The sequence below is a fragment of the Leishmania major genome, chromosome 29 (genome assembly GCF_000002725.2).
Source record: "Leishmania major strain Friedlin complete genome, chromosome 29".
In the NCBI taxonomy this organism is placed as follows: domain Eukaryota; phylum Euglenozoa; class Kinetoplastea; order Trypanosomatida; family Trypanosomatidae; genus Leishmania; species Leishmania major.
The window spans coordinates 489682-500813 of NC_007270.2; the positions used below are offsets into that span (position 1 = coordinate 489682).

The 11132-nt window shown below is 61.6% G+C and overlaps 2 protein-coding genes across 2 annotated transcripts; both read left to right on the forward strand.

The window, feature by feature from the left end:
- Window positions 1–1324: 1324 nt before the first annotated feature.
- On the forward strand, window positions 1325–3493 carry LMJF_29_1240 (hypothetical protein; the record flags this gene model as incomplete). Its single annotated transcript, XM_003722155.1, has 1 exon — window positions 1325–3493. One exon carries the CDS (start codon window positions 1325–1327, stop codon window positions 3491–3493), a length of 2169 nt encoding a protein of 722 aa, XP_003722203.1.
- Window positions 3494–5291: 1798 nt separating this feature from the next.
- Window positions 5292–10748, forward strand: LMJF_29_1250 (hypothetical protein; the record flags this gene model as incomplete). Its single annotated transcript, XM_003722156.1, has 1 exon — window positions 5292–10748. The coding sequence occupies one exon, from the start codon at window positions 5292–5294 to the stop codon at window positions 10746–10748; it is 5457 nt and encodes a 1818-aa protein (XP_003722204.1).
- Between the last annotated feature and the right edge of the window lie 384 nt (window positions 10749–11132).

Genomic DNA, 11132 nt, shown 5'->3' on the forward strand with positions numbered 1-11132 from the left:
TTTGTCGTGCTCTGCTGTTTTACGCTCTGATGTCAGTCGAGGGGACGGGTGAACGTGCCACTCGCACTCGCACGCGCGCATGTGCTTGGCAGCTGTTCCTCTATAGCCGATTAGCCGAGGGGAAGGGGCGTCTCGACGTACGCGTGTGTGCAATGCCTGTGTGGGGGTGTGAAGGGTAGAGGAGGTCCTGCTGATGCGGTATGTCGTTGCCATGTGGTCGTCGAATGCCGTTGCCGCTTCTCTGCGAGTCCATTCCTTTATCGTTTGCGTTTGTTGTTGTCGGGCTCCTTCTGCAGGTGTGCAACCTCTTTTTCAAGGGTGCGTGTGTGTGTGTGTGTGTGTGTGCGTGTGCGGGGGTCCGTGCGTTGTGGGCCTCGCTCGCTCGCTACCGCGCGTAGCCTGGTGTTGTGTCAAGACACGGCGCAATAATGCAAGGCAAGCAGACAGTCGAGATGGGAAAATCGAAGGGATCGAGGAAAGCGGCGCGTCCAGAGCGTGAGGGCAGCCACTTTTGAACGTGTGCGTGCGTGAGGGTGCCGTTTTCGACCTGCGTGCTGCTGCGCACCTGCGAGCACGCGCTCGTGGGCAGCCCCCTTCCTCCTTGCCCTCTCTCTCTCTCTCTCTGGGGAAGCGCCATCACGACCCGACCGCTTACCAGCAATGCCGACATTGGCATTTTGTTTCGTTACATTTTTCGGTCATGAAGGGGGGCCTGTCACGCCTTTTTCGCCCTCACGTTGGCGGAGAAGGTCCGGGGGACGTGACCGCTCTCGGCATTCATGCCCTTGAGCCTTTCTCTTTCTCTCTCTCTCTCCGTGTCTGCGCACGTCGAACTCACTTCCATCTTGCATTATCTTCATCCCATCCCCTCTTTCTATTGGACATGCCGCAGATCTCAGCACTCGCACCAGCAACAAAAAATTAACGCACACTCGCCAACTCAGCAGCCACAAACGTCACCACCGTGATCGCGCGCCTTCATTACACCCTCACACATACGGACAAACACGCACTCGGCTCAGCATCTCCCCCCCCCCCTTCCGTTGCCCCCCCCCCCCCCTCCCCCCTCCCTCTACCGCCGCTGGGCCAGCGCTCTTTGGTGCTTTTCCTTGGCCTCGTACTTGAGGCACAACAGAGATTTGTTCCGCAACCTGCTTCTTCGTGGGCAGCGATGAGCGCCACGGACGCATCGATTACAGGCGCGGAGGCCGCACCGGCGTCTCCGGGAACCTCCCCGGCGGCTACCGGCCCGGCTTCAACGGCAGCCGTGACCGCGTATACGGTCGGCATCGACATTGGCTCCGCCACTACTCGTGTGGCTGTCATGGACCCAGCGAAGCTGATGCCGACCATTATACGCAACGCCTTGGGCAACGAGGCCACGAGCACCGTGGTGTCGTTTGCCGCCAACGAGGCTCGCTCTTTCGGCGAGAACGCTGCGGCGCGGCAGGTGACGAAGGCGTCGGAGACCATTGTCGATCTTGCGCCGTGGATATTTGGCTACACGTCTGGGGAGCAGGTGCCAAAAGACACCGCCGTATCACTGCAGGTGGTGTCACCAGCCACCGCCATGACTGAGGCTGTTGTCTTGAAATCCCGGCAGCTTGGTGCGCAGGAGCACCTTACCCACCCAGCGCAGGTGGCTGCCTTCTACATCAAGTCGCTCTTGCAGCTCTTGCCGGAAAAGGGGATGATACGCACTTCTCCGGTCTGCCTGGCTGTGCCGTCTGCAGCATACGCGGCTTCCTTCGAAGCGCTCCGCCAAGCCACTTTGCTTGCTGGCGTGCCGCAAGAGCAGACGATAATCGCCCACTCAGACGAGGCCACCGCCGTGTACTTCCACCACCTCCAGTACAGCGGCCTACCCGCGAAGCACGACGGCGCGGCGGTGCCAGTGGTGCTGATCGACATTGGACAGAGCTGCTCAGTCGCTTCCCTCATCATGGCCTCACAGCCGCGCGTGGAGAAGGTGGATTGCCAGACGCTGCGCATGGGCAGCGAGTACATCGATGCTCTTCTCTGCAGCCACGTATACAGTGAGCTCGGCAAGAAGTTCGGCGCGGCGGCCGATCCCTTGCGTGGCGACATCAAGTCGTTTCGCAAGATCCTGCGCGAATGCCGAAAGGCCAAGGAGGTGCTGTCGACGACGGACGAGACGCAGGTGCAGCTAGAAGGCCTTAGCGGGGACATCGACATCATCGTTTCCGTAACGCGTGCGATGATGGAGCAGGCGGCGCTGCCGTTTCTGCAGGCGGTGCGTGCGATGCTCACGGCCATCAAAGAGAAGCTGCCGGTGCCGAGCGCGACGGAGGACGGTTCGCAGGCGGCAGCTGTGCCCCCCCGCGTCGAGGTGATTGGTGGCGGGTGGCGCTCCGTGTGCGTCATGGAGGCGATCAGGGAGGTGTTCGGCATCACGCGTGTCGGCGTATCGCTCGATGCCAACCTCAGCGTGGCGGAGGGCAGCGCCATCCTCGCTGAGGTGCGCCAGTTGACCATTGCAAGGCAACAGGACGAGGAACAGACGGCACAGGCCACGACCGCATCGTCGGTAGCGGAGGCTCACCAGGTCGAGCTCATTGGCTTTGAGGTCCTTGACGCGAACTCCCCCATCAACCGACCGCTCTCCGAGGCAGGGGTGAGGGCCGTGACGGAGTGGATAATGCTGGAGAAACAGATGGAAGACAGTGACGCCCGCATCCACGAGCGACTGGCCGCGCTGAATCGACTTGACTCGTACATTCTGCAGACCCTGGCCGCAGTCGACAACTGCGCTGCGTCGAGTGAGAAGAAGACCGAGATGCGGGCCTACATTGAGGAGGTCGACGCGTACGTGCGCAGCGAGGGCGATGAGGCAAGCTCGGTGGAGTTGAACGAGAAGCTGGCGGCGGTGCAGGCCCACGTCACGGAGCACTTCTCTGAGATAGAGGCGTACTACGAGAGCGTGCGTGCGGAGGAGAAGAGGAAGGAGGAAGAACTGGTGAAGCTGAGCAAGGAGCGGCAGGAGGACGAGTCCGACTTGAAGAGCGACCCCCAACGTCTGCGCATGGCGCAGAAGCGGCGTGAACAGGGGCAGGGCTTGTTTAGGGAGGAGTGCTGGGCTGAGGCGCAGACGCGCTTCGTGCAGGCGCTCTCCATTCTCGGCCAGCTCTACGACACGAGCAGCGAGGAGAACAAGACAAAGAAGCGGGAGATCTCCCTCTCGTGCTACCTCAACATCGCCTCCTGCAGCGTCAAGCTCGGGCTGTGGAAGAACGCGGTGAACAACTGCACCAACGCGCTCGAACTCGTGCCAGATCACCCGAAGGCGCTCTTCCGCCGCGGGCAGGCCTACAGCGCGCTGAAGGAGTACGAGGAGGCAGTGACAGACCTGGAGAAGGCCAAGGCGGTGTCGCAGGACGACCCGGTTGTTGTGGCAGAGCTGAACAAGGCAAAGGCCGCCCTGGGGGCAGAAAAGGCAAAGACGAAGAAGATGTTCGCTAAGATGTTCTCATAAGAAAAAGAGAACGGCAGCGCAGGCAGATGATTGCACGTGAACTCCGAAGGATTCTATTCGAGCGCAGGCACATGCTTGGGTGGGCGTGTGCGTTGTGGGAGGGGGAGGGGGGGCAAGCGTGAAGGATGAATGGGAGCGGTGAAAGGGACCGAGTTTCGTGTGCGGTGACGGCGGTGCTCTGCCCTCTTTCTCGCCTCTCCCCCTTGTCTTCTGCGCTGCGTGCGTGCGCAGGACACTCAGATGATTCGCCCTTTCAGGCCTTTGCCTTAATTTTTTGCTTTGGGAGGATGCTTCTCTCTGTCTCTCTCTCTCTTTTCAGTGCGCACGCGTATTTTCAAAACAAGCACTCGGCCCCTTCCGTGTGTTTCTCACACCTCCGTACATTATTTTACGACAGCCATCAGCGTGTGTGCGTGTGTCCCTGGGGGGGAGGGTAAGGGGAAAACAGACGTCTACACACACACACACACACACACATACAGGCGCACTTGGCTGCATGCGTAGCTGTGCGCCGTCGCGAGCGGTCAACTTGTGCTGCATGAGTATTGCAAACAGATGGTACTGCTGCTTCCTCTCTCTTCCCACCTTCGTCCCTATCCGTGTCTTGGCTCCCTCACTCTGCCTCCACGCGTTTGTCTTTCACGTATACCCGCCCTTCTTATGCGCACGTCCGGCACCCATTTCCGATGTGTTCGTAGCGCACACGCCCTGCCCTGCCGTGCCTCACGTTTCCTTTCCGTTTCTCGCGGAGTTGCACTTGACTCGTCTTTATTTTCCGCTCGGCGGTGCTCTCATTCGCGTGTAGCATCTGTGCTCTTGCCCGGAGGTGCTGCGCACGCGCGCGTGACTCTCTCTCTCTCTCTGCTCGCTCTTTTTTGTGCTTGATACTTTTTTTTGTGGCGCGGCGAGGCCGGAGCCCATCGCGGACGTGTCAGACCGTCCCACAGGCGGCATCGCGGCACCACACGCTCAGGGGGATACGTTTTTTTTTTTCTTTCATAGACAAACCCACGCGCGCACCCCCCCCCCCCAAAAAAAAAGCGCATAGACCCTACAGCGAGCAAACACGCGCTCATTCTGGAGTGGATCTGGTTGCACAGGCACATCAAGTCCCACCGAAGCGTCGTTTTTCCCCATCCACATCACCGCACAATACGTAAACTCATCTCCTCATAAGCGGGAGAGAAGGCCGAGGGGGGGGGGGAGGAGGAGGAGGGGACAGTGCGGCTGCTTCAACTGGACCGCTGCTCCACTTGTTTTCCCTCAGCGACAAAGGTGCCACACAGACGCACACGCACACACAAACACAGACAGACACGCGCCGCCATCTCCTTCGCTCTCCGCTACTCTCTCCCCTCTCATTGAAAAAAAAAGGGGTTGCATGCCTCTCGAACCGGCCGGACTGTAATCTATTACCGAGTGCGCTCATCTGCTGCCTTGTGCTTCGGCTGCGCAACCTTCGCGTGTCTGCGTATCCATCACGCTCTCTACTCCCCCTGCCGATCTCAGAGAGGTGCCACCGCCCTTTTTTTCGATCGCCTCGCTCTCTCTCTACCTATCCCTCTCCTGTTACGCTTATTCATGTCGGTGGTGCCCATTTCCTTCGCTCCCGCCTGTGTTGCTTGTGTGTCCTTGCCATCTTCGTTAGACTAGATTTGCTTTGCCTGCCGTTTTCTATTTTTTATTGTCTCCCCCCTCCTCCTCCTCTCCCCCCGCGGGCGCGAGTGTGTCGGATCACACCTCGCTGAGTATTTCTTGTCGACGTCGTGGATAGTGCGAGAGGAAAACGGCGAATCAGATGCCGTCCACGTACGCCCATGAGCCAGATATGCGCGCGCTGTTGACCATCACGCGGTGCGTTTCCGCCATGCAGCACTCGAAGATACAGTCGTGCGCGGCCCTTTTTTCGGATGCACATGACAACCTCATGCGTGATTCATGCGCTTCTCACGTGAGGGTGCGTAGGGAGGGGGAGCCAACTGGCTATGCAAGCGGCACACGCGAGCCGCTGCGGGGCAAGCAGCCATCGTCGACGATGCGCCGAACCCGGTGGCCCAAAGCAGCACGGCGGGGCCTTGCTTTCGAGGACTCTCCAGCACCACCACCGCCATCCTTCTCGAAGCACGCAGCGCACCGAGAGTGCAGTGCATTCTTCACTTCAATGAGGCTCGCAGAGGAAGACATACGAGTGGAGGAGTATGTGCTGGGCATGAACAGCGACCGGAATGCGTCAGGCATGAGGCACGGGGAGGCCCACGATACGCAGTCCGCTGAGTCTCGTGCATACTGGAGCTTCGGCTCCTTACAGCAAGACAGGGACTTAATCAGGAGTGGCACTGACGCCAGAGGTGCCCACTTTTCGGCGTTCGACGCCCCTGCCGCGTCACGCGCTGCTTCTCTCGTGTCTCCCAGCGGCGCGGCTGCACGGACGGTTTTGCAGCTATCGACGTCTCGTTCGCATCTGCAGCGCCAGCCGCCATCACCGCCACCATCGGGGCCACAGTCTGCTGCAGCTGTCGCTACACCGGGACTCGGTGCACACCCCCTCCGACTGAACATCAGCGCTGATGTTTGTAGCAAGAACTCTCGTGCAAGCAACCGTCGCCACCTTACCTTGTCCTCGCTCAGCGTCTCGAAGGTGAATGATATATCGTGTACCACACGAACCGATTCTGCATCCGCCGTCGATGGACTGTGCCATGCTGGCGGTTTCGACCTTGCGCAGACAAGCTCCGCGAGGCATAGCTCACATCAAGCGCTGCAGCGGCAGCCGGACTGCCAGGACAAGCATGCGAGCTCCCGGCCGACTCGGTGGATGACGTCGGAGGAGGGAGAAGCATCTCTTGCATTGCTGGTACAGAAGACGGTGCACAACGGTAGCGCCGCCCCGTCCGTCGCCGCCTCCCTCTCTCCGCCGTCGGTTACTGCGGCTGTGGCGCGCAACGGCAGAAGCGTGACGTCCAGCGACACGGAAGCCCTGCGACCATCCGCGCTGCCTGCCGGTGCATATTCGCCTCCTCGGAGCTCGAGCGCCTCCGTCGCATCTTTTTATTCCCACTTCTTTTCCTCTGCTGAGCGCGGCGGCCGTCGCAGCACCAGTCGCAGTACTAGCATGCGCCGTGAAGGCCGCATGTACGAAGCGGAGGCGACCGCAACGGGCAGCGGCGGCACTAGGGCTCTCTTACATGCTGATCCCACAGCAGCTGAAGCTGGAGCAGCAGGCAGTTTTGCTCTCGATGCGAGGGGGCACCCAGCTGACAGACGAGCCGATGACGTTAACGCAAGTGCGGTGAGGGCGGCTTCAGATGGCCCGCAGCACGCCACACACGCTGTTTCGGAGAAGTCGCCGTCGGTAGATTGTGTGCCCTCCCGACCAGCCGCGTCTTCTTCACTGGATCTTGAGCGGTATACTCTGCCGGTGGAGTTGTTGCCTCTGCTAAGCACCACTGTGCTCGCCGTCACAGCGAGCAAGGCCTCACCCGCGCCATTTAGCAGTTGGTCACTGCGCTTCTCTCCACCCTCCGCCGCAGCGGCTGTTGTTGCTGGCGAGGCTCGCGTGATGGGGGCTTCGTCCTCACAGAAGTCGACGCGCAAGAGCGAGACCGCCAACGTGCGTTGCCGGGATGTGTCCCATGCGTCGGCTTCATTGTCTCGTGCGTCCGGGTTGGCCTCTGCTTCTATCGCCATGGCGGCCAAGGCGGACGCGCGCCTCGCTGAAGCGCCGCCGACGCCGCCGGACGGGCTGTCGAGGCCGGAAGCAGCGAACACCGGTGCGGCACGTAGACAATATCCTTCACCGCCGCCCCTGCCTTCGCCGCGCCCTGAGTCTTCGCCAGGCGCCGACATGTGGCGCGCGGGTGCTTTAGTGCAGCGATCCTTATCGCTACACGGCAGTCGCGGGGCAGAGCCGGTCTCAGAGAGAGTCGGAGAAACGCTGCTAGAGCCGCCGGCGTGCGCAGAGAGTCCCTCTTACTCCCTTCCAAGGCGCCGACGGTCTCCACTCGAAGGCGCCGCAAATATGCCTGATGTGGTGGGGAGGGATGCCCAATCTTCCGTGTCCGCTGTGGCGGGCACTCGTGATATCGCCGGACCGGTGCAATCGGTGGCAGATGGGGGGCAGAGGAAGACACTAATCGACCCAGCTGCCCGACTGGGGCCAGGAGAGAAAATTGTCCATGGCTTTCGGGGGCGACAGTACGCAGCCCCACAGTCGAAGACCAGCGACGCGGCAGACGAGCCACCGACTGCGGTGAGTGAGATGGAGGACGACGTGCCAAGAGAAGCGGACACACGCACCGCTGGCGACCCGATGTGTTGCCTCGCAAGAGAGGTCAGTGAGGCGCGGCGGAATGAGCAGCAGCAGCAGCAGCAGAAACAGCAAAAGTGGCATCACTATGTGATGCACGCGCCCCCCGTGAGGGCTCCCGGCGCATCTCCGCCGAGTCGGAGCAGCGTAGTGGCTGCGTCTACTCATCACCGGCAAACGGGCGTGCCGCTGTCTACGTCACTGGGCGTCTTCTCCGCGACAACTCCTCCTCCTCTCGCGCAACGTGGCAATTGCAGTTTGTTTTTGGCTGGTTGCGGCGACGATAACGCCTCTGTGCGCTCACCCGCGATCGCTGCCAGACGGGGGGTGCAGGAAGCACCCGACAGGACCGGTAGCGGCTGCGCTCGCTGTTCACCAGCGGCTTCAAAACTCGAAGCGGTGGAGCTGGGCCACGGAGGAGCGACGGCAGCCACTGCTGAGGCGCCGGAGCATTCGCGGCTAAAGCCCCCAGCGCTGAGCCATGCAGCTGTTGCCTCGATGGGGAGAAGCGAGGTAGGTAGAGGCTTGTATCGCCTCCACAGTGACAGCGGTGTCCGAGCAAACGACGCGGGCGGTGAGGGCTTTGACAACGAGAGTCGCACTAACGGCACAACGGCGCGCCGGCCAAGGCGCTATCACGGTGACGGCGAGTCCACCACCCGGCACAGAGTCACCGCTGACCCCGCCGCGTGCCACGCTCCGTTCGACTCACTTCACAGCGCCAGCGCGGACCTCGATTGGGTCGCGAACGACCACGCAGCTCAGCAGCGACTGCAGCGCTTCACTGGCGACGCGGGACCACTTGCCGTGCCTTCATCCATCGACACCGCTGTGACCGGGTCACCGTCTGCGCTGGCAGATTTGGCGGTGCGTGAGGGCTTTGTCAGGCGGGGACGCGTGATGGGCTCGCAAGCTCCCGCCGCGCCGCTGCCCACCTGCGGTGCCGTGGAAACTGAGGACTTGGACCAGGGTGACCCCACGCTATCGGTGCGGCGCGCAGACAGCTGCACGAGCCACTTCGAGGTGTTGCTGTGCACGTCATTCGATTCGCAAACACGATACGAAACCCCGCCACACTCACCTTACACCCCGGTGCTTGGCTCATCGCTCACGAACAGAGCCGGCATCCCTTGCATGGACTCGTTTGCTTCCCTGGAGCACACCCCGCTGCCGCAATCTGTGACGAGTGCAGCCGCGATGGAGGGTTCAGCGACGGAGTGCGACGCCCCTGTCATGTCGACCTTCTTTGCAGATGACCACGTAGCTGACGCGATCCCGGCGGCAGTGGCTGCGCGACAAGTGACAGGGGGGCGAGACGACGACGTAGCCGACGACGTGCCTGCCACACAAGGCCTTGTGTCGGGGGTGGAGGAGAAGGCTGAGGTACATATCCGGCCCCACTACGTTGAGAGCGACAGCGGCCCCGGGCTGCATTCGTCAGTGGAACGGTCGTCATCACTTGGCTCGCAAAACCCCGACCAGCCTTCTTGTGCCACTCAACCAGCAGGGCGCACTTTCGGTGACGTCGGCGCGGAAGCTGCCCACCCCACCTCACCGACCTCTTCCAGGACGAGGAATACGTTGGCCGCTTGCTCACATTGTACCCCCCTGAACAGTTGCCTCCACAGCAATTCGGTGTCCAGAGCATGGCCTACGCACACCTGCCACGCAGCGAGCGCATCGGCGAGTCGAGGCCTTAGGGAGGCGTACACAGGCCCATCAAGCGATCTCGGCACTAGCGAGGAGCCGGGAAACAGCGATGGCGATGGGGTGGAAGATAGCCTCGATGACGCACCGATGCTGTGGGATCGCCATGCACCCTACCCCGCCCCCACCCTCTCCATTGACGGCGGCGACGTGTACTCGAGCGTGCCCTCCGCGTCAACGCGGCCCCCGCCTCCGCGGGGGCCGCTGCGCGAGCCACGGCAGCAGGTGCACTGGCAGCGAGAGACTTCTCTGCTGTCCTCCTCTTCGGCACACGTGAATGATGCGGAGGACACGGTGGCAGCGTTGAAGTCGACGGTTATTGCTCACGGAACAGGAGGCTGCCGAGCGGAAGCGGGGGAAGGCAGCCACCGCCACGTGGCGCCAGAGTTGTCTTCCTCGATAGCTTCGATCAACGCGGTCTCGTCGGTGACGACCTCATCGCGACTCCGACGTGGGTACCACCCGGGCGAGAGGCAAGAGGAAAAGCAGGAGCCCAATGACGTGCCGGAGACTTACACTCAGCGCTTGCAACAGTGGCAGCAGGCCCAGGATAATGATGTGCAGCCGCAGGCATTGTGTAGGGTGCTTAGCAGCGATTTCTTTGCTAGTAGGTCGTGCCCTCGCAGGGGCAGCGAAAGCACGCAGCCCTACGACGCGGAAGGGGGCCACGGCAGAGGCGACATGCTGGATGGGCACGAGCATGAACCAAACAGGATAGTGAACGACGGTGGTGGTGGTGGCGAAGACTGTGGAGACTTCGCCGCGTCGGCCCCGTCCTCGCTGCCGTCACGTGCGGGCTCCATGCAGGCCAACGCCCTGATCGGGTCCGCCGCGGCCGAGTTACGTGAAGGCCGACCTTCTACCGCTTCGTACTCATCGACTTGCGCGACGGCGTCGGCGACGGCGGTGTCAGCGGCAACGGCGGCCAAGACGCCAGAGTGTCGCGCACCCGCGTCATGGCAGCGCACGCGCCTCTCCATTCCAGTGGTGCTTTCGAAGCCGCCGATAGACGCTGGAGCGAGTCGACGTCGGCGTACCAATGGACTGCGCCGCAGCTCTGCCCTCCCCTTCAGTAACGGCGACTCCGCCGTAGTGTCGCAGGCGGCTGGGATCTACCCGCGACGACAGCAGGCGATGACGTCGGCGGAAGTAGACAGCTTTAGCGCCGACGCGGATGAGGATGAGGATGAGGATGGCGGGTACTGCAGTTATGGATATGAAAGCGACCTAGTCTACGTGTGAGGACCTCAACACCACCGCCGTCTACGCCCGTAGTAAAGGCTGCTGCGCTCCCCAGTGAGAACGTGGCGGTGGTGTTGCATGCACTGTGTGCTCGCACAGTTCGCGTGCGTTTGAGATCACTTCGAGCGAAAGCGTCCCCTGCTGCCCTCCTGTTCCCTTGTAAAAGTGTATTCTCTACGTGCTCTGGACATTCTCGAGCACCGCACCTTGAGCGCATGTCTTTCTGACTCTCGTGCTCCACATGATTCACTCTCCTTCAGACAGTTTCGCTGTCGACAACGTGCCCTACCGCCAACGTCGCGGAGAAGCAACGACTGCAGACCTTGAAGGGCAGCAGCGCGGCAACCATTCGGGAGGCACGCGCCATGATGGCCGTGTCTTTGT